Here is a 23,380-nt window from a genome sequence, read left to right on the forward strand (position 1 = left end):
TGAGATAGAGAGAGAGTCACTGAGATAGAGAGAGAGTCACTGAGATAGAGAGAGAGTCACTGAGATAGAGAGAGAGTCACTGAGATAGAGAGAGAGACACTGAGATAGAGAGAGAGTCACTGAGATAGAGAGAGAGTCACTGAGATAGAGAGAGAGTCACTGAGATAGAGAGAGAGTCACTGAGATAGAGAGAGAGAGTCACTGAGATAGAGAGAGAGAGAGTCACTGAGATAGAGTGAGAGTCACTGAGATAGAGAGAGAGTCACTGAGATAGAGAGAGAGTCACTGAGATAGAGAGAGAGTCACTGAGATAGAGAGAGTCACTGAGATAGAGAGAGAGAGTCACTGAGATAGAGAGAGAGAGTCACTGAGATAGAGAGAGAGTCACTGAGATAGAGAGAGAGTCACTGAGATAGAGAGAGAGTCACTGAGATAGAGAGAGAGTCACTGAGATAGAGAGAGAGTCACTGAGATAGAGAGAGAGTCACTGAGATAGAGAGAGAGTCACTGAGATAGAGAGAGAGTCACTGAGATAGAGAGAGAGTCACTGAGATAGAGAGAGAGTCACTGAGATAGAGAGAGAGTCACTGAGATAGAGAGAGAGAGTCACTGAGATGGAGAGAGAGTCACTGAGATAGAGAGAGTCACTGAGATAGAGAGTCACTGAGATAGAGAGAGAGTCACTGAGATAGAGAGAGAGTCACTGAGATAGAGAGAGAGTCACTGAGATAGATAGAGTCACTGAGATAGAGAGAGAGCGTCACTGAGATAGAGTCACTGAGATAGAGAGAGAGAGTTACTGAGATAGAGTCACTGAGATAGAGAGAGAGAGTCACTGAGATAGAGAGAGAGTCACTGAGATAGAGAGAGAGAGTCACTGAGATAGAGAGAGAGTCACTGAGATAGAGACAGAGTCACTGAGATAGAGAGAGAGAGTCACTGAGATAGAGAGAGAGTCACTGAGATAGAGAGAGAGTCACTGAGATAGAGAGAGAGTCACTGAGATAGAGAGAGAGTCACTGAGATAGAGAGAGAGAGAGTCACTGAGATAGAGAGAGAGTCACTGAGATAGAGAGAGAGAGAGTCACTGAGATAGAGAGAGAGAGAGTCACTGAGATAGAGAGTCACTGAGATAGAGAGAGAGAGTCACTGAGATAGAGAGAGAGTCACTGAGATAGAGAGAGAGTCACTGAGATAGAGAGAGAGTCACTGAGATAGAGAGAGAGTCACTGAGATAGAGAGAGAGTCACTGAGATAGAGAGAGAGTCACTGAGATAGAGAGAGAGTCACTGAGATAGAGAGAGAGTCACTGAGATAGAGAGAGAGTCACTGAGATAGAGAGAGAGAGTCACTGAGATAGAGAGAGAGTCACTGAGATAGAGAGAGAGTCACTGAGATAGAGAGAGAGTCACTGAGATAGAGAGAGAGTCACTGAGATAGAGAGAGAGTCACTGAGATAGAGAGAGAGTCACTGAGATAGAGAGAGAGTCACTGAGATAGAGAGAGAGTCACTGAGATAGAGAGAGAGTCACTGAGATAGAGAGAGAGTCACTGAGATAGAGAGAGAGTCACTGAGATAGAGAGAGAGTCACTGAGATAGAGAGAGAGTCACTGAGATAGAGAGAGAGTCACTGAGATAGAGAGAGAGTCACTGAGATAGAGAGAGAGTCACTGAGATAGAGAGAGAGTCACTGAGATAGAGAGAGAGTCACTGAGATAGAGAGAGAGTCACTGAGATAGAGAGAGAGTCACTGAGATAGAGAGAGAGTCACTGAGATAGAGAGAGAGTCACTGAGATAGAGAGAGAGTCACTGAGATAGAGAGAGAGTCACTGATAGAGAGAGAGTCACTGAGATAGAGAGAGAGTCACTGAGATAGAGAGAGAGTCACTGAGATAGAGAGAGAGTCACTGAGATAGAGAGAGAGTCACTGAGATAGAGAGAGAGTCACTGAGATAGAGAGAGAGTCACTGAGATAGAGAGAGAGTCACTGAGATAGAGAGAGAGTCACTGAGATAGAGAGAGAGAGTCACTGAGATAGAGAGAGAGAGTCACTGAGATAGAGAGAGAGTCACTGAGATAGAGAGAGAGTCACTGAGATAGAGAGAGAGTCACTGAGATAGAGAGAGAGTCACTGAGATAGAGAGAGAGTCACTGAGATAGAGAGAGAGTCACTGAGATAGAGAGAGAGTCACTGAGATAGAGAGAGAGTCACTGAGATAGAGAGAGAGTCACTGAGATAGAGAGAGAGTCACTGAGATAGAGAGAGAGTCACTGAGATAGAGAGAGAGTCACTGAGATAGAGAGAGAGTCACTGAGATAGAGAGAGAGTCACTGAGATAGAGAGAGAGTCACTGAGATAGAGAGAGAGTCACTGAGATAGAGAGAGAGTCACTGAGATAGAGAGTCACTGAGATAGAGAGAGAGAGTCACTGAGATAGAGAGAGAGAGAGTCACTGAGATAGAGAGAGAGAGAGTCACTGAGATAGAGAGAGAGTCACTGAGATAGAGAGAGAGAGTCACTGAGATAGAGAGAGAGAGTCACTGAGATAGAGAGAGAGTCACTGAGATAGAGAGAGAGTCACTGAGATAGAGAGAGAGTCACTGAGATAGAGAGAGAGTCACTGAGATAGAGAGAGAGTCACTGAGATAGAGAGAGAGTCACTGAGATAGAGAGAGAGTCACTGAGATAGAGAGAGAGTCACTGAGATAGAGAGAGAGTCACTGAGATAGAGAGAGAGTCACTGAGATAGAGAGAGAGTCACTGAGATAGAGAGAGAGTCACTGAGATAGAGAGAGTCACTGAGATAGAGTCACTGAGATAGAGAGAGAGTCACTGAGATAGAGAGAGAGTCACTGAGATAGAGAGAGAGAGTCACTGAGATAGAGAGAGAGAGAGTCACTGAGATAGAGAGAGAGAGAGTCACTGAGATAGAGAGAGAGAGAGTCACTGAGATAGAGAGAGAGTCACTGAGATAGAGAGAGAGTCACTGAGATAGAGAGAGAGTCACTGAGATAGAGAGAGAGAGTCACTGAGATAGAGAGAGAGAGTCACTGAGATAGAGAGAGAGAGTCACTGAGATAGAGAGAGAGAGTCACTGAGATAGAGTCACTGAGATAGAGAGAGAGTCACTGAGATAGAGAGAGAGTCACTGAGATAGAGAGAGAGAGTCACTGAGATAGAGAGAGTCACTGAGATAGAGAGAGTCACTGAGATAGAGAGAGTCACTGAGATAGAGAGAGAGTCACTGAGATAGAGAGAGAGTCACTGAGATAGAGAGAGAGTCACTGAGATAGAGAGAGAGTCACTGAGATAGAGAGAGAGTCTGAGATAGGGAGAGAGTCACTGATAGGGAGAGAGTCACTGAGATAGAGAGAGAGAGTCACTGAGATAGAGAGAGAGAGTCACTGAGATAGAGAGAGAGAGTCACTGAGATAGAGAGAGAGAGTCACTGAGATAGAGAGAGAGTCACTGAGATAGAGAGAGAGTGTCACTGAGATAGAGAGAGAGAGTCACTGAGATAGAGAGAGTCACAGATAGAGAGAGAGTCACTGAGACAGAGAGAGAGAGTCACTGAGATAGAGAGAGAGAGTCACTGAGATAGAGAGAGTCACTGACATAGAGAGAGAGAGTCACTGACATAGAGAGAGAGCCACTGAGATAGAGAGAGAGTCACTGAGATAGAGAGAGTCACTGAGATAGAGAGAGAGAGTCACTGACATAGAGAGAGAGCCACTGAGATAGAGAGAGAGTCACTGAGATAGAGAGAGAGAGTCACTGAGATAGAGAGAGAGAGTCACTGAGATAGAGAGAGAGAGTCACTGAGATAGAGAGAGAGAGTCACTGAGATAGAGAGAGAGTCACTGAGATAGAGAGAGAGTCACTGAGATAGAGAGAGAGTCACTGAGATAGAGAGAGAGTCACTGAGATAGAGAGAGAGTCACTGAGATAGAGAGAGAGTCACTGAGATAGAGAGAGAGTCACTGAGATAGAGAGAGAGTCACTGAGATAGAGAGAGAGTCACTGAGATAGAGAGAGAGTCACTGAGATAGAGAGAGAGTCACTGAGATAGAGAGAGAGTCACTGAGATAGAGAGAGAGTCACTGAGATAGAGAGAGAGTCACTGAGATAGAGAGAGAGTCACTGAGATAGAGAGAGAGTCACTGAGATAGAGAGAGAGTCACTGAGATAGAGAGAGTCACTGAGATAGAGAGTGTCACTGAGATAGAGAGAGAGTCACTGAGATAGAGAGAGAGTCACTGAGATAGAGAGAGAGTCACTGAGATAGAGAGAGAGTCACTGAGATAGAGAGAGAGTCACTGAGATAGCGAGAGAGAGTCACTGAGATAGAGAGAGTCACTGAGATAGAGAGAGAGTCACTGAGATAGAGAGAGAGTCACTGAGATAGAGAGAGAGTCACTGAGATAGAGAGAGAGTCACTGAGATTGAGAGTCACTGAGATAGAGAGAGAGAGTCACTGAGATAGAGAGTCACTGAGATAGAGAGAGAGAGTCACTGAGATAGAGAGTCACTGAGATAGAGAGAGAGAGTCACTGAGATAGAGAGAGAGTCACTGAGATAGAGAGAGAGTCACTGAGATAGAGAGTCACTGAGATAGAGAGAGAGAGTCACTGAGATAGAGAGTCACTGAGATAGAGAGAGAGAGTCACTGAGATAGAGAGTCACTGAGATAGAGAGAGAGAGTCACTGAGATAGAGAGAGAGAGTCACTGAGATAGAGAGTCACTGAGATAGCGAGAGAGAGTCACTGAGATAGCGAGAGTCACTGAGATAGAGAGAGTCACTGAGATAGAGAGAGTCACTGAGATAGAGAGAGTCACTGAGATAGAGAGAGAGTCACTGAGATAGAGAGAGAGTCACTGAGATAGAGAGAGAGTCACTGAGATAGAGAGAGAGTCACTGAGATAGAGAGAGAGTCACTGAGATAGAGAGAGAGAGTCACTGAGATAGAGAGAGAGAGTCACTGAGATAGAGAGAGAGAGTCACTGAGATAGAGAGAGAGTCACTGAGATAGAGAGAGAGTCACTGAGATAGAGAGAGAGTCACTGAGATAGAGAGAGAGTCACTGAGATAGAGAGAGAGTCACTGAGATAGAGAGAGAGTCACTGAGATAGAGAGAGAGTCACTGAGATAGAGAGAGAGTCACTGAGATAGAGAGAGAGAGTCACTGAGATAGAGAGAGAGAGTCACTGAGATAGAGAGAGAGAGTCACTGAGATAGAGAGAGAGAGTCACTGAGATAGAGAGAGAGAGTCACTGAGATAGAGAGAGAGAGTCACTGAGATAGAGAGAGAGAGTCACTGAGATAGAGAGAGAGAATCACTGAGATAGAGAGAGTCACTGAGATAGAGAGAGAGTCACTGAGATAGAGAGAGAGTCACTGAGATAGAGAGAGAGTCACTGAGATAGAGAGAGAGTCACTGAGATAGAGAGAGAGTCACTGAGATAGAGAGAGAGTCACTGAGATAGAGAGAGAGTCACTGAGATAGAGAGAGAGTCACTGAGATAGAGAGAGAGAGAGTCACTGAGATAGAGAGAGAGTCACTGAGATAGAGAGAGAGTCACTGAGATAGAGAGAGAGTCACTGAGATAGAGAGAGAGTCACTGAGATAGAGAGAGTCACTGAGATAGAGAGAGAGAGTCACTGAGATAGAGAGAGAGAGTCACTGAGATAGAGAGAGAGAGTCACTGAGATAGAGAGAGAGTCACTGAGATAGAGAGAGAGTCACTGAGATAGAGAGAGAGTCACTGAGATAGAGAGAGAGTCACTGAGATAGAGAGAGAGAGTCACTGAGATAGAGAGAGAGAGTCACTGAGATAGAGAGAGAGAGTCACTGAGATAGAGAGAGTGTCACTGAGATAGAGAGAGAGAGTCACTGAGATAGAGAGAGAGTCACTGAGATAGAGAGAGTCACTGAGATAGAGAGTCACTGAGATAGAGAGAGAGTCACTGAGATAGAGAGAGAGTCACTGAGATAGAGAGAGAGAGTCACTGAGATAGAGAGAGAGTCACTGAGATAGAGAGAGAGAGAGTCACTGAGATAGAGAGAGAGAGAGTCACTGAGATAGAGAGAGAGTCACTGAGATAGAGAGAGAGAGAGTCACTGAGATAGAGAGAGAGAGAGTCACTGAGATAGAGAGAGAGAGAGTCACTGAGATAGAGAGAGAGAGAGTCACTGAGATAGAGAGAGAGAGAGTCACTGAGATAGAGAGAGAGAGAGTCACTGAGATAGAGAGAGAGAGAGTCACTGAGATAGAGAGAGAGTCACTGAGATAGAGAGAGAGTCACTGAGATAGAGAGAGAGTCACTGAGATAGAGAGAGAGTCACTGAGATAGAGAGAGAGTCACTGAGATAGAGAGAGAGTCACTGAGATAGAGAGAGAGAGTCACTGAGATAGAGAGAGAGTCACTGAGATAGAGAGAGAGTCACTGAGATAGAGAGAGAGTCACTGAGATAGAGAGAGAGTCACTGAGATAGAGAGAGAGAGTCACAGAGAGAGTCACTGAGATAGAGAGAGAGTCACTGAGATAGAGAGAGAGTCACTGAGATAGAGAGAGATAGTCACTGAGATAGAGAGAGAGACACTGAGATAGAGAGAGTCACTGAGATAGAGAGAGAGAGTCAGTGAGATAGAGAGAGAGAGAGTCACTGAGATAGAGAGAGTCACTGAGATAGAGAGAGAGAGTCACTGAGATAGAGAGAGTCACTGAGATAGAGAGAGTCACTGAGATAGAGAGAGAGAGTCACTGAGATAGAGAGAGAGTCACTGAGATAGAGAGAGAGTCACTGAGATAGAGAGAGAGTCACTGAGATAGAGAGAGAGTCACTGAGATAGAGAGAGAGTCACTGAGATAGAGATAGAGTCACTGAGATAGAGATAGAGTCACTGAGATAGAGAGAGAGAGAGTCACTGAGATAGAGAGAGAGAGAGTCACTGAGATAGAGAGAGAGTCACTGAGATAGAGAGAGTCACTGAGATAGAGAGAGAGTCACTGAGATAGAGTCACTGAGATAGAGAGAGAGCGTCACTGAGATAGAGTCACTGAGATAGAGAGAGAGTCACAGAGAGAGAGAGAGTCACTGAGATAGAGAGAGAGTCACTGAGATAGAGAGAGAGAGTCACTGAGATAGAGAGAGAGTCACTGAGATAGAGAGAGAGTCACTGAGATAGAGAGAGAGAGTCACTGAGCTAGAGTGAGAGAGTCACTGAGATAGAGAGTCACTGAGATAGAGAGTGAGTCACTGAGATAGAGAGTGAGTCACTGAGATAGAGAGTGAGTCACTGAGATAGAGAGTGAGTCACTGAGATAGAGAGTGAGTCACTGAGATAGAGAGTGAGTCACTGAGATAGAGAGAGAGTCACTGAGATAGAGAGAGAGTCACTGAGATAGAGAGAGAGTCACTGAGATAGAGAGAGAGAGTCACTGAGATAGAGAGAGAGAGTCACTGAGATAGAGAGAGAGAGTCACTGAGCTAGAGAGAGAGAGTCACTGAGATAGAGAGAGAGAGTCACTGAGATAGAGAGAGAGAGAGTCACTGAGATAGAGAGAGAGTCACTGAGATAGAGAGAGAGTGTCACTGTGATAGAGAGAGAGTCACTGAGATAGAGAGAGAGAGTCACTGAGAGAGAGAGAGTCACTGAGATAGAGAGAGAGAGTCACTGAGATAGAGAGAGAGTCACTGAGATAGAGAGAGAGAGTCACTGAGATAGAGAGAGAGAGTCACTGAGATAGAGTCAGTGAGATAGAGAGAGAGTCAGTGAGATAGAGAGAGAGTCAGTGAGATAGAGAGAGAGTCAGTGAGATAGAGAGAGAGTCAGTGAGATAGAGAGAGAGTCAGTGAGATAGAGAGAGAGTCAGTGAGATAGAGAGAGAGTCACTGAGATAGAGAGAGAGTCACTGAGATAGAGAGAGAGTCACTGAGATAGAGAGAGAGTCACTGAGATAGAGAGAGAGTCACTGAGATAGAGAGAGAGTCACTGAGATAGAGAGAGAGTCACTGAGATAGAGAGAGAGTCACTGAGATAGAGAGACAGAGTCACTGAGATAGAGAGAGAGAGTCACTGAGATAGAGAGAGAGTCACTGAGATAGAGAGAGAGTCACTGAGTTTGAGAGAGTCACTGAGATAGAGAGAGAGTCACTGAGATAGAGAGAGAGTCACTGAGATAGAGAGAGAGTCACTGAGATAGAGAGAGAGAGTCACTGAGATAGAGAGAGAGAGTCACTGAGAGAGAGTCACTGAGATAGAGAGAGAGTCACTGAGATAGAGAGAGAGTCACTGAGCTAGAGAGAGAGAGAGACACTGAGATAGAGAGAGAGTCACTGAGATAGAGAGAGAGTCACTGAGATAGAGAGAGAGTCACTGAGATAGAGAGAGAGTCACTGAGATAGAGAGAGAGTCACTGAGATAGAGAGAGAGACACAGAGAGAGAGAGAGACACTGAGAGAGAGAGTCACTGAGAGATCGAGTCACTGAGAGATCGAGTCACTGAGAGATCGAGTCACTGAGAGATCGAGTCACTGAGAGATCGAGTCACTGAGAGATCGAGTCACTGAGAGCTAGTCACTGAGAGATCGAGTCACTGAGAGCTAGTCACTGAGAGAGCGAGTCACTGAGAGCGAGTCACTGAGAGCGAGTCACTGAGAGCGAGTCACTGAGAGCGAGTCACTGAGAGCGAGTCACTGAGAGCGAGTCACTGAGATAGAGAGAGAGAGTCACTGAGATAGAGAGAGAGAGTCACTGAGATAGAGAGAGAGAGTCACTGAGATAGAGAGAGAGAGTCACTGAGAGAGAGAGTCACTGAGAGAGAGAGTCACTGAGATAGAGAGAGAGAGAGTCACTGAGATAGAGAGAGAGAGAGTCAGAGAGTCACTGAGAGAGATAGAGAGTCACTGAGATAGAGAGAGAGTCACTGAGATAGAGAGAGAGTCACTGAGATAGAGAGAGAGTCACTGAGATAGAGAGAGAGTCACTGAGATAGAGAGAGAGTCACTGAGATAGAGAGAGAGAGAGTCACTGAGATAGAGATAGAGTCACGGAGATAGAGAGAGCGTCACGGAGATAGAGAGAGCGTCACGGAGATAGAGAGAGCGTCACGGAGATAGAGAGAGCGTCACGGAGATAGAGAGAGCGTCACGGAGATAGAGAGAGCGTCACGGAGATAGAGAGAGCGTCACGGAGATAGAGAGAGCGTCACGGAGATAGAGAGAGCGTCACGGAGATAGAGAGAGAGAGTCACTGAGATAGAGAGAGAGTCACTGAGATAGAGAGAGAGTCACTGAGATAGAGAGAGAGTCACTGAGATAGAGAGAGAGTCACGGAGATAGAGAGAGCGTCACGGAGATAGAGAGAGCGTCACGGAGATAGAGAGAGCGTCACGGAGATAGAGAGAGCGTCACGGAGATAGAGAGCGTCACGGAGATAGAGAGAGCGTCACGGAGATAGAGAGAGCGTCACGGAGATAGAGAGAGCGTCACGGAGATAGAGAGAGCGTCACGGAGATAGAGAGAGCGTCACTGAGATAGAGAGAGAGAGTCACTGAGATAGAGAGAGAGTCACTGAGATAGAGAGAGAGAGTCACTGAGATAGAGAGAGAGAGTCACTGAGATAGAGAGAGAGAGAGTCACTGAGCTCGAGAGAGAGAGTCACTGAGATAGAGAGAGAGTCACTGAGATAGAAAGAGAGAGTCACTGAGATAGAGAGAGAGTCACGGAGATAGAGAGAGAGTCACTGAGATAGAGAGAGAGAGTCACTGAGATAGAGAGAGAGTCACTGAGATAGAGAGAGAGTCACTGAGATAGAGAGAGCGTCACGGAGATAGAGAGAGCGTCACGGAGATAGAGAGAGCGTCACGGAGATAGAGAGAGCGTCACGGAGATAGAGAGAGCGTCACGGAGATAGAGAGAGCGTCACGGAGATAGAGAGAGCGTCACGGAGATAGAGAGAGAGCCAAACTGAGGGATACAATGATGGGCCGATGGTGTCTGGGCAGCGGGGGTTGTTTGGGTGGGTTGGGGGGGGTGATTGGGCAGTGGGGGGAGTGACTGGGCAGTGGGGATGGGGGTATCTGGGCAGTGGGGATGGGGGGCATCTGGGCAGTGGGGATAGGGGGCATCTGGGCAGTGGGGATAGGGGGCATCTGGGCAGCGGGGGGTTATCTGGGCAGCGGGGGGTATCTGGGCAGCGGGGGGGGTATCTGGGCAGCGGGGGGGTATCTGGGCAGCGGGGGGGTATCTGGGCAGCGGGGGGGTATCTGGGCAGCGGGGGGGTATCTGGGCAGCGGGGGGGTATCTGGGCAGCGGGGGGGTATCTGGGCAGCGGGGGGGTATCTGGGCAGCGGGGGGGTATCTGGGCAGCGGGGGGGTATCTGGGCAGCGGGGGGGTATCTGGGCAGCGGGGGGGTATCTGGGCAGCGGGGGGGTATCTGGGCAGCGGGGGGGTATCTGGGCAGCGGGGGGGTATCTGGGCAGCGGGGGGGTATCTGGGCAGCGGGGGGTTATCTGGGCAGCGGGGGGTTATCTGGGCAGCGGGGGGTTATCTGGGCAGCGGGGGGTTATCTGGGCAGCGGGGGGTTATCTGGGCAGCGGGGGGTTATCTGGGCAGCGGGGGGTTATCTGGGCAGCGGGGGGGTTATCTGGGCAGCGGGGGGGTTATCTGGGCAGCGGGGGGGTTATCTGGGCAGCGGGGGATTATCTGGGCAGCGGGGGGTTATCTGGGCGGCGGGGGTTTATCTGGGCGGCGGGGGTTTATCTGGGCGGCGGGGGTTTATCTGGGCAGCGGGGGGGGTGGTGTCTGGGCAGCGGGGGGGGTGGTGTCTGGGCGGCGGGGGTTTATCTGGGCGGCGGGGGTTTATCTGGGCGGCGGGGGTTTATCTGGGCGGCGGGGGGGTTGGTGTCTGGGCGGCGGGGGGGGTGGTGTCTGGGCAGCGGAGGGGGTGGTGTCTGGGCAGCGGGGGGGGTGGTGTCTGGGCAGCGGGGGGGGTGGTGTCTGGGCAGCGGGGGGGGTGGTGTCTGGGCAGCGGGGGGGGTGGTGTCTGGGCAGCGGGGGGGTGGTGTCTGGGCAGCGGGGGGGGTGGTGTCTGGGCAGCGGGGGGGGTGGTGTCTGGGCAGCGGGGGGGTGGTGTCTGGGCAGCGGGGGGGTGGTGTCTGGGCAGCGGGGGGGTGGTGTCTGGGCAGCGGGGGGGGTGGTGTCTGGGCAGCGGGGGGGTGGTGTCTGGGCAGCGGGGGGGGTGGTGTCTGGGCAGCGGGGGGGGTGGTGTCTGGGCAGCGGGGGGGGTGGTGTCTGGGCAGCGGGGGGGGTGGTGTCTGGGCAGCGGGGGGGGTGGTGTCTGGGCAGCGGGGGGGGGTGGTGTCTGGGCAGCGGGGGGGGGTGGTGTCTGGGCAGCGGGGGGGGGGTGGTGTCTGGGCAGCGGGGGGGGTGGTGTCTGGGCAGCGGGGGGCGGTAGTGTCTGGGCAGCGGGGGGGGGGTGTCTGGGCAGCGGGGGGGGTGGTGTCTGGGCAGCGGGGGGGGTGGTGTCTGGGCAGCGGGGGGGGTGGTGTCTGGGCAGCGGGGGGGGTGGTGTCTGGGCAGCAGGGGGGGTGGTGTCTGGGCAGCGGGGGGGGTGGTGTCTGGGCAGCGGGGGGGTGGTGTCTGGGCAGCGGGGGGGGTGGTGTCTGGGCAGCGGGGGGGGTGGTGTCTGGGCAGCGGGGGGGGTGGTGTCTGGGCAGCGGGGGGGGTGGTGTCTGGGCAGCGGGGGGGGTGGTGTCTGGGCAGCGGGGGGGGTGGTGTCTGGGCAGCGGGGGGGGTGGTGTCTGGGCAGCGGGGGGGGTGGTGTCTGGGCAGCGGGGGGGGTGGTGTCTGGGCAGCGGGGGGGGTGGTGTCTGGGCAGCGGGGGGGGTGGTGTCTGGGCAGCGGGGGGGGTGGTGTCTGGGCAGCGGGGGGGGTGGTGTCTGGGCAGCGGGGGGGGGTGGTGTCTGGGCAGCGGGGGGGGTGGTGTCTGGGCAGCGGGGGGGGGTGGTGTCTGGGCAGCGGGGGGGGTGGTGTCTGGGCAGCGGGGGGGGTGGTGTCTGGGCAGCGGGGGGGGTGGTGTCTGGGCAGCGGGGGGGGTGGTGTCTGGGCAGCGGGGGGGGTGGAGTCTGGGCAGCGGGGGGGGTGGTGTCTGGGCAGCGGGGGGGGTGGTGTCTGGGCAGCGGGGGGGGTGGTGTCTGGGCAGCGGGGGGGGGGGTGGTGTCTGGGCAGCGGGGGGGGTGGTGTCTGGGCAGCGGGGGGGGTGGTGTCTGGGCAGCGGGGGGGGTGGTGTCTGGGCAGCGGGGGGGGTGGTGTCTGGGCAGCGGGGGGGGTGGTGTCTGGGCAGCGGGGGGGTGGTGTCTGGGCAGCGGGGGGGTGGTGTCTGGGCAGCGGGGGGGGGTGGTGTCTGGGCAGCGGGGGGGGGTGGTGTCTGGGCAGCGGGGGGGGTGGTGTCTGGGCAGCGGGGGGGGTGGTGTCTGGGCAGCGGGGGGGGTGGTGTCTGGGCAGCGGGGGGGGTGGTGTCTGGGCAGCGGGGGGGGTGGTGTCTGGGCAGCGGGGGGGGTGGTGTCTGGGCAGCGGGGGGGGTGGTGTCTGGGCAGCGGGGGGGGTGGTGTCTGGGCAGCGGGGGGGGTGGTGTCTGGGCAGCGGGGGGGGTGGTGTCTGGGCAGCGGGGGGGGTGGTGTCTGGGCAGCGGGGGGGGTGGTGTCTGGGCAGCGGGGGGGGTGGTGTCTGGGCAGCGGGGGGGGTGGTGTCTGGGCAGCGGGGGGGTGGTGTCTGGGCAGCGGGGGGGTGGTGTCTGGGCAGCGGGGGGGGTGGTGTCTGGGCAGCGGGGGGGGTGGTGTCTGGGCAGCGGGGGGGTGGTGTCTGGGCAGCGGGGGGGTGGTGTCTGGGCAGCGGGGGGGGTGGTGTCTGGGCAGCGGGGGGGGTGGTGTCTGGGCAGCGGGGGGGGTGGTGTCTGGGCAGCGGGGGGGGTGGTGTCTGGGCAGCGGGGGGGGGGGTGTCTGGGCAGTGGTGGTTGTCTGACCATAAGACCATAAGACATTGGAGCGGAAGTAAGGCCATTCGGCCCATCGGGTCCACTCCACCATTCAATCATGGCTGATTTCAACTCCATTTACCCGCTCTCTCTCCATAGCCCTTAATTCCTCGAGAAATCAAGAATTTATCAACTTCTGTCTTAAAGACACTCAACGTCCCGGCCTCCACCGCCCTCTGTGGCAATGAATTCCACAGACCCACCACTCTCTGGCTGAAGAAATTTCTCCTCATCTCTGTTCTAAAGTGACTCCCTTTTATTCTAAGTCTGTGCCCCCGGGTCCTAGTCTCCCCTGCTAATGGAAACAACTTCCCTACGTCCACCCTATCTAAGCCATTCATTATCTTGTAAGTTTCTATTAGATCTCCCCTCAGCCTCCTAAACTCCAATGAATATAATCCCAGGATCCTCAGACGTTCGTCGTATGTTAGGCCTACCATTCCTGGGATCATCCGTGTGAATCTCCGCTGGACCCGCTCCAGTGCCAGTATGTCCTTCCTGAGGTGTGGGGCCCAAAATTGCTCACAGTATTCTAAATGGGGCCTAACTAATGCTTTATAAAGGTTCAGAAGTACATCCCTGCTTTTATATTCCAGGCCTCTTGAGATGAATAACAACATTGCATTTGTTTTCTTAATTACGGACTCAACCTGCAAGTTTACCTTTAGAGAATCCTGGACTAGGACTCCCAAGTCCCTTTGCACTTCAGCATTATGAATTTTGTCACCGTTTAGGAAATAGTCCATGCCTCTATTCTTTTTTCCAAAGTGCAAGACCTCGCACTTGCCCACATTGAATTTCATCAGCCATTTCTTGGACCACTCTCCTAAACTGTCTAAATCTTTCTGCAGCCTCCCCACCTCCTCCATACTACCTGCCCCTCCACCTATCTTTGTATCATCGGCAAACTTAGCCAGAATGCCCCCAGTCCCGTCATCTAGATCGTTAATATATAAAGAGAACAGCTGTGGCTCCAACACTGAACCCTGCGGGACACCACTCGTCACCGGTTGCCATTCCGAAAAATAACCTTTTATCCCAACTCTCTGCCTTCTGCCTGACAGCCAATCGTCAATCCATGTTAGTTCCTTGCCTCGAATACCATGGGCCCTTATTTTACTCAGCAGTCTCCCGTGAGGCACCTTATCAAAGGCCTTTTGGAAGTCAAGATAGATAACATCCATTGGCTCTCCTTGGTCTAACCTATTTGTTATCCCTTCAAAGAACTCTAACAGGTTTGTCAGGCACGACCTCCCCTTACTAAATCCATGCCGACTTGTCCTAATCTGACCCTGCACTTCCAAGAATTTAGAAATCTCATCCTTAACAATGGATTCTAGAATCTTGCCAACAACTGAGGTTAGGCTAATTGGCCTATAATTTTCCATCTTTTTCCTTGTTCCCTTCTTGAACAGGGGGGTTACAACAGCGATTTTCCAATCCTCTGGGACTTTCCCTGACTCCAGTGACTTTTGAAAGATCATAACTAACGCCTCCACTATTTCTTCAGCTATCTCCTTTAGAACTCTAGGATGTAGTCCATCTGGGCCCGGAGATTTATCAATTTTTAGACCTTAGTTTCTCTAGCACTTTCTCCTTTGTGATGGCTACCATATTCAACTCTGCCCCTTGACTCTCCTGAATCTCCTGAATTGTTGGGATATTACTCATGTCTTCTACTGTGAAGACTGACGCAAAGTACTTATTTAGTTCCTCGGCTATTTCCTTGTCTCCCATCACTAGATTACCAGCGTCATTTTGGAGCGGCCCAATGTCTACTTTTGCCTCCCGTTTGTTTTTAATGTATTTAAAGAAACTTTTACTATCATTCCTAATGTTACTGGCTAGCCTACCTTCATATTTGATCCTCTCTTTCCTTATCTCTCTCATTGTTATCCTCTGTTTGTTTTTGTAGCCTCCCCAATCTTCTGACTTCCCACTACTCTTTGTCACATTATAGGCTTTCTCTTTTGCTTTGATGCATTCCCTAACTTCCTTTGTCAGCCATGGCTGCCTAATCCCCCCTCTGATAACCTTTCTTTTCTTTGGGATGAACCTCTGTACTGTGTCCTCAATTACTCCCAGAAACTCCTGCCATTGCTGTTCTACTGTCTTTCCCACTAGGCTCTGCTCCCAGTCGATTTTCGTCAGTTCCTCCCTCATGCCCCTGTAGTTACCTTTATTTAACTGTAACACCTTTACATCTGATTCTACCTTCTTTCTTTCAAATTGGAGATTGAATTCTACCATATTATGATCACTGCCTCCTAAGTGTTCCCTTACTTTAAGATCTTTAATCAAGTCTGGCTCATTACATAACACTAAGTCCAGAATGGCCTGTTCCCTCGTGGGCTCCATCACAAGCTGTTCCAAAAAGCCCTCCTGTAAACATTCAATGAATTCCCTTTCCTTGGGTCCACTGGCAGCATTATTTACCCAGTCCACCTGCATATTGGAGTCCCCCATGATTACTGTGACCTTGCCTTTCTGACATGCACTTTCTATTTCGTGGTGCATTTTGTGCCCCCGGTCCCGGCCACTGTTAGGAGGCCTGTACATAACTCCCATTATGTTTTTTTTGCCTTTGTGGTTCCTCAACTCTACCCACACAGACTCCACATCATCTGACCCTATGTCATTTAGTGCTATTGATTTAATTTCATTCCTAATTAACAAGGCAACCCCGCCCCCTCTGCCCACCTCTGTCTTTTCGATAGGTTGTGAATCCCTGGATGTTTAAATGCCAGTCCTGACCCCCTGCAACCATGTCTCTGTGATGCCTACCACATCATACCTGCCAGTCACAATCTGGGCCACAAGCTCATCTACCTTGTTCCGTACACTGCGCGCATTTAAATATAGCACCTTTAATTCTCTATTGACCGTCCCTTTTTGTTTTCTTAGTGTGGTGCACCTTGGTTTACTGAACCTTTCCATACACTGTGTCATATTTTGTGGGATGGGGACTATCGTAGCCTCTCCTGAGTTTAGTCTTTTCGTGCTTTTTTGTATTCCTAAGCAGCTACGCTTCCCACTGATTACTTCACCTCTTGGTTCCCTGACTTTCCCTTCCCCCCCCCAATCTTTAGCTTAAAGTCCTATTGACCACCCTATTTATTCTTTTCGCCAGAACACTGGTCCCAGCTCAGTTCAGGTGGAGACCATCCCAACGGTATAGGTCCCCCCTGTCCCAAAACTGATGCCAGTGTCCCATGAAAAGGAACCCCTCTTTCCCACACCACTCTTTCAGCCACGTGTTAACTTCCCTTATTCTTGCCTCCCTATGCCAATTTGCACGTGGCTCGGGCAGTAATCCGGAGATTATGACCCTTGAGGACCTGTTTTTTAATTTGAATCCTAGCTCTTTATAATCTCTAAACAGGTCCTCTTTCCTAGACTTGCCTATGCTGTTGGTACCGACATGGACCACAACAACTGGATCCTCCCCCTCCCTCTCCAGTATCCTTTCAAGCTGGTCAGAGATGTCCCGCACCCTAGCACCGGGCAGGCAACATACCATGCGGGACTCTTTATCCTGCTCACAAAGGATATTATCTATCCCCCTGATAATAGAATCCCCTACAACTACAACTTGCCTATTTACTCCCTCCCCTTGAATGGCCTGCTGAACCATGGTGCCTTGGTCAGCTGACTCATCCTTCCTGCAGCCCTGTTTGCCATCCACACAGGGAGCAAGTGCCTCATACCTGTTGGACAGAGTCAAGGGCTGAGGCTCCTGAGTTCTTGACTGCTGGTTCCCTTTACCTGCCTGACTTGCAGTCACACCCTGCTGTCCCTGGCCACTGGCAGGATTTAAACTACTTACTCTGACAGGTGTGACTGCCTCCTGAAACACAGTGTACAGGTAAGTCTCCCCCTCCCGGATGTGCCTCAGTGTTTGAAGCTCAGACTCCAGCTCATCAACTCTGAGCCGGAGCTCTTCGAGCAGCCAACACTTACTGCAGATGTGGTCGCTGCAGCTCGCAATGGGATCTGCCAGCTCCCACATCAAGCAGCTCAAGCACATCACCTGACCAGCCATCTCTAATTAATTAATTATTTAAATTTAAGTTTACGAGTTTAGCTGTGTTTTTTTTAAATTTGGGGCAGATTTGCTATCAACCAATCAGATCACAGCTTCCCTCTGACGTCACTTTTGGGGAAAACAACTGGAAAACAGGAAGATTCCGTTAGGTTTTTATACTCACAGAGACGGCTCCTCCTCCTCCGAACGGCTCCCGAAATTAGGCCCGGAGAAAGAGAGAGAACAAAACAGTCGGGAAAAAGCACCTTCTCCCACTCTTCACCGAATTACCTCACTGCACCAATTTACCAAATTCTCACTCTGTCTGTGTCTCACTCACTCAGGCTGTGTCTCCTTGACCTGCGCAATGCTTACTAATGTGCGCTTTCTGTCTGTCTTTTATACAGGCTTTAGGATGACTCACACTAAAACTTCAAAGAGAGGAATGTGTACCTTTGTGCCCCTAAACAGGCCTCAGGTGACTGCCCGATAACTGCCTCTCAGCAATTAGGGTGGGGGCAGCTTCAGCCAATCAGACACTAATCTACACTGCACTTTTAACTGAAAAACAGCACAATTAGATTAACCACTTACCTTTCCTGGTTACCTCACTGCACCAAATTACCAAATTCTCACTCGGTCTGTATCTCTCTCACTCAGGCTGTGACTCCTTGACCTGCGCAATGCTTCTAGGCAGTGGGGGGGGGGTATCTGGGCAGTGGGGGGGTGGGGTGTATCTGGGCAGTGGGGGGGTGTATCTGGGCAGTGGGGGGGGGTGTATCTGGGCAGTGGGGGGGTGTATCTGGGCAGTGGGGGGGTGTATCTGGGCAGTGGGGGGGTGTATCTGGGCAGTGGGGGGGGTGTCTGGGCAGTGGGGGGGTGCCTGGGCAGTGGGGGGTGTCTGGGCAGTGGGGTGGGTGGGGGGTATCTGGGCAGTGGGGGGTATCTGGACAGTGGGGGGTATCTGGACAGTGGGGGGTATCTGGGCAGTGGGGGGTGGGGGTGTGTGGGCAGTTGGGGGTGTGTGTGGGCAGTTGGGGGGGGGTTTCTGGGCAATGGGGGGGTGTCTGGGCAGCGGGGGGGGTATCTGGGCATTGGGGGGTATCTGGGCATTGGGGGGTGTCTGGGCAGTGGGGGTGTGGGGGCAGTGGGGGGTATCTGGGCAGTGGGAGGGGTGGGGGTATCTGGGCAGTGGGGGGGGTGGGGGTATCTGGGCAGTGGGGGGTGGAGGGTGTCTGTGGCGTGGGGGGTGTCTGGGCAGTTGGGGGGGTGTGGGCAGTGGGGGGGGTGGGAGGTATCTGGGCAGTGGGATAGTGTCTGGGCAGTGGGGGGGTTGGGGGTATCTGGGCAGTGGGGGGGTTGGGGGTATCTGGGGGGTGGGGGGGGTGTCTGGGGGGTGGGGGGGTGTCTGGGGGGTGTCTGGGGGGTGGGGGGGGGGGGGTTCTGGGCAGCGGGGGGGGGGTCTGGGCAACGGGGGGGGGGTCTGGGCAGCGGGGGGTGTCTGGGCAGCGGGGGTATCTGGGGGGTGGGGGGTGTCTGGGCAGTGGGGGGGGTCTGGGCAGTGGGGGGGGTCTGGGCAGTGGGGAGGTGAGAGGTATCTGGGCAGTGGGAGGGTGTCTGGGCAGTGTGGGGGGTATCTGGGCAGTGGGGAGGGGGGTGTCTGGGCAGTGGGGGAGGTGTCTGGGCAGTGGGGGAGGTGTCTGGGCAGTGGGGGGGTGTCTGGGCAGTGGGGGGGGTGGGGGTATCTGGGCGGTGGGGGGGGGGGGGTGTCTGGGCGGTGGGGGGGGTGTCTGTTTCACCCGTTGCGGTCACTGCGCCCGCCCCCCCAGTCTGGATCCTCCTCCTGTGATAAAGCTGCCAACATTCTCCTCTTTTCTCCTCCTGGATGAGCAGAGCAGTGGCAAGAGCTCGGTGTTGGAGAGCATCGTGGGCAGAGACTTCCTCCCCCGTGGCCCTGGCATCGTGACCCGCCGACCTCTCGTTCTCCAGCTGGTCAATGTTGCATCTGCGGAGGAGCGGAAGCTGGTAGAGAGTGGCGATACTGGTGAGGAACACACTGAATCTTCTCCCAGTCTGCAATAGGCTGTGGAGTAATCTGCTGACAGCATTGTGCTGGAATAGTGTAACTGGGAGGCAGCTCGGGCCTTAGCCCCACCGAGCACATGGTCAGCACATCGCGGGCTGCAAACGCGAACACTCTGTACTGTGTCCTGCCATTCTTACATCACCAGATCGATCCAACTCGAGACAGACCACCCAACTCTAACCAGAGCACGCCAGAAAATACCAGCCTCAGAATCAGACGCATTCCAGAAACTCAGCATGTATTCCAGGCCAATTCATCAGGGTCAGTGCTGAGGGAGTGCCGCACTGTCATAGGGTCAGTACTGAGGGAGTGCCGCACTGTCAGAGGGTCAGTACTGAGGCAGTGCTGCACTGTCAGAGGGTTAGTACTGAGGGAGTGCTGCACTGTCAGGGTTAGTACTGAGGGAGTGCTGCACTGTCAGAGGGTCAGTACTGAGGGAGTGCTGCACTGTCAGAGGATCAGTACTGAGGGAGTGCCGCACTGTCAGAGGCTCAGTACTGAGGGAGTGCTGCACTGTCAGAGGGTTAGTACTGAGGGAGTGCTGCACTGTCAGAGGATCAGTACTGAGGGAGTGCCGCACTGTCAGAGGGTCAGTACTGAGGGAGTGCCGCACTGTCAGAGGGTCAGTACTGAGGGAGTGCCGCACTGTCAGAGGGTCAGTACTGAGGGAGTGCCGCACTGTCAGAGGGTCAGTACTGAGGGAGTGCCGCACTGTCAGAGGGTCAGTACTGAGGGAGTGCTGCACTGTCAGAGGATCAGTACTGAGGGAGTGCCGCACTGTCAGAGGATCAGTACTGAGGGAGTGCCGCACTGTCAGAGGGTCAGTGCTGAGGGAATGCCGCACTGTCAGAGGGTCAGTACTGAGGGAGTGCCGCACTGTCAGAGGGTCAGTACTGAGGGAGTGCTGCACTGTCAGAGGGTCAGTACTGAGGGAATGCTGCAATGTCAGGGTCAGTACTGAGGGAGTGCCGCACTGTCAGAGGGTCAGTACTGAGGGAGCGCCGCACTGTCAGAGGGTCAGTACTGAGGGAGTGCCGCACTGTCAGAGGGTCAGTACTGAGGGAGTGCCGCACTGTCAGAAGGACAGTACTGAAGGAGTGCTGCACTGTCAGGGGGTCAGTACTGAGGGAGTGCCGCACTGTCAGAGGGTCACTACTGAGGCAGTGCTGCACTGTCAGAGGGTTAGTACTGAGGGAGTGCTGCACTGTCAGAGGATCAGTACTGTGGGAGTGCTGCACTGTCAGAGGGTCAGTACTGAGGGAGCGCCGCACTGTCAGAGGGTCAGTACTGAGGGAGTGCCGCACTGCCAGAGGGTCAGTACTGAGGGAGCGCCGCACTGTCAGAGGGTCGGTACTGAGAGAGTGCCGCACTGTCAGAGGATCAGTATTGAGGAAGTGCTGCACTGTCAGAGGGTCAGTACTGAGGGAGTGCCGCACTGTCAGGGGGTCAGTACTGAGGGAGTGCCGCACTGTCAGAGTGTCAGTACTGAGGGAGTGCTGCACTGTCAGAGGGTCTGTATTGAGGGAGCGCCGCGCTGTCAGAGGGTCAGTACTGAGGGTGTGCCGCACTGTCAGAGGGTCAGTACTGAGGGAGTGTCGCACTGTCAGAGGGTCAGTACTGAGGGAGTGCTGCACTGTCAGAGGGTCAGTACTGAGGGTGTGCCGCACTGTCAGAGGGTCAGTACTGAGGGAGTGTCGCGCTGTCAGAGGGTCAGTACTGAGGGTGTGCCGCACTGTCAGAGGGTCAGTACCGAGGGAGTGCCGCACTGTCAGAGGGTCAGTACTGAGGCAGCGCCGCACTGTCAGAGGGTCAGTACTGAGGGAGTGCCGCACTGTCAGAGGTCAGCGATCAGGTTGTATTCCCTGAATTTAGACGGTTTACAGGCTGCTTTGATCAAAGTTTTCATGATATTAGAAACAGACCGTGTTCTCGAGGCCAATTCTAATTGTAAACTGGACATTGATTTTGTGAAGCAAAGATATTCCGGGGTTAAGTCACAGCTCAGCCTGAATCTGATCGAGTGGCAATCGCCTTGATGGGCCAAATGGCCTACTCCTGTTCATCTGGAAATGAGCCGTTTGTGTTTGTATGCTGGAGAAATGTCAGTTCTTTTCCTTTCATTCTGCTCCACAGATGTGGGCCGTCCTCCTGCTTCCTCAGGTCTGCATTTCTGATCTGCTTGCATTAGTGTCACAGCCTGTTTGTTCATCACCTCCAGCTCTCCTGCCTGCTCATCCCCGCTCAACTGATCCCGTCCAAAACCACACAACCCCTTTCATGCCCCCCCCCCCCCCCCCCCCCCCCCCCCCCCCGTGTCCGGCGGTGCGCCCTGTGCGGGTGCTGGACATGCCACACCTCCCTGTGCCCTCCAGCTGCGCTCCGCACACCCTGGGGTGGCCTTCGGCAGGTCCAGGTCTCCGTAACACAGCTGCTGGGAAGCGGGAAAGCTGTTTGATTCAGTGCTGAGGATTCAATGGGATAATGTCTTCAAACCCTTCCCCTTTGCTTCGTCACTCGCTCACACTCGCCGGAGACACAGTGTGTTCCCAATGGGCATTATCGGGGGAAATGGCGTTGGCAGCATTGTGACAGGGTCGAGGGGTGACGAGGAGTTTGTATTGGGGGCGCCAATCTGATCATGGCAGAGTAAGATGGAGATTCAGAGGTGGGGCTGTGCCCTGAGAGTATTGTCTCTGGGGGATGGGGACGGGGATTGGGAGGGACGGGCTGTGCACTGAGAGTATTGACTCTGGGACACAGGGACGGGGATTGGGAGGGACGGGCTGTGCACTGAGTATTGTCTCTGGGACACGGGGACGGGGATTGGGAGGGACGGGCTGTGCACTGTGAGTATTGACTCTGGGACACGGGGATTGGGAGGGACGGGCTGTGCACTGTGAGTATTGACTCTGGGACACGGGGATTGGGAGGGACGGGGCTGTGCACTGAGAGTATTGACTCTGGGACACGGGGACGGGGATTGGGAGGGACGGGCTGTGCACTGAGAGTATTGACTCTGGGACACGGGGACGGGGTTTGGGAGGGACGGGCTGTGCACTGTGAGTATTGTCTCTGGGACACGGGGACGGGGATTGGGAGGGACGGGCTGTGCCCTGTGAGTATTGTCTCTGGGACACGGGGACGGGGATTGGGAGGGACGGGCTGTGCCCTGTGAGTATTGACTCTGGGACACGGGGACGGGGATTGGGAGGGACGGGCTGTGCACTGTGAGTATTGACTCTGGGGGACGGGGACGGGGATTGGGAGGGACGGGGCTGTGCACTGAGAGTATTGACTCTGGGACACAGGGACGGGGATTGGGAGGGACGGGCTGTGCACTGAGAGTATTGACTCTGGGACACGGGGACGGGGATTGGGAGGGACGGGCTGTGCCCTGTGAGTATTGACTCTGGGGGACGGGGACGGGGATTGGGAGGGACGGGCTGTGCACTGTGATTATTGTCTCTGGGGGACGGGGACGGGGATTGGGAGGGACGGACTGTGCACTGTGAGTATTGTCTCTGGGGGACGGGGACGGGGATTGGGAGAGACAGGCTGTGCACTGTGAGTATTGTCTCTGGGACACAGGGATTGGGATTGGGAGGGACGGGCTGTGCACTGTGGGTATTGACTCTGGGGGACGGGGACGGGGATTGGGAGGGACGGACTGTGCACTGTGAGTATTGTCTCTGGGGGACGGGGATTGGGAGGGACGGACTGTGCACTGTGAGTATTGTCTCTGGGGGACGGGGACGGGGATTGGGAGAGACGGGCTGTGCACTGTGAGTATTGTCTCTGGGACACAGGGATTGGGATTGGGAGGGACGGGCTGTGCACTGAGAGTATTGACTCTGGGATACAGGGACGGGGATTGGGAGGGACGGGCTGTGCACTGTGAGTATTGTCTCTGGGACACGGGGACGGGGATTGGGAGAGACGGGCTGTGCACTGAGAGTATTGACTCTGGGACACAGGGACGGGGATTGGGAGGGACGGGCTGTGCACTGTGAGTATTGTCTCTGGGACACAGGGACGGGGATTGGGAGGGACGGGCTGTGCACTGTGAGTATTGACTCTGGGACACGGGGACGGGGATTGGGAGGGACGGGCTGTGCACTGTGAGTATTGACTCTGGGATACAGTGATTGGGATTGGGAGAGACGGGCAGTGCACTGTGAGTATTGTCTCTGGGACACGGGGACGGGGATTGGGAGGGACGGGCTGTGC

The 23,380-nt window shown here is 53.5% G+C and overlaps 2 protein-coding genes across 2 annotated transcripts in view; one reads left to right on the plus strand and one right to left on the minus strand.

The window, feature by feature from the left end:
• LOC140399406 (rho guanine nucleotide exchange factor 3-like) overlaps nt 1–23,380 on the minus strand; it is a 930,630-nt gene that overhangs the window by 358,406 nt on the left and 548,844 nt on the right. The gene's annotated exons all lie outside the window — the stretch shown is intronic.
• Nucleotides 1–23,380, plus strand: part of LOC140399382 (dynamin-1-like protein) — a 223,379-nt gene that overhangs the window by 56,447 nt on the left and 143,552 nt on the right. The window contains 1 exon segment of the mRNA XM_072488968.1: nt 18,961–19,111. Coding sequence (XP_072345069.1) covers nt 18,961–19,111 — 151 coding nt within the window.

Source organism: Scyliorhinus torazame, chromosome 22 (assembly GCF_047496885.1).
Source record: "Scyliorhinus torazame isolate Kashiwa2021f chromosome 22, sScyTor2.1, whole genome shotgun sequence".
Classification (NCBI taxonomy): Eukaryota; Metazoa; Chordata; class Chondrichthyes; order Carcharhiniformes; family Scyliorhinidae; genus Scyliorhinus; species Scyliorhinus torazame.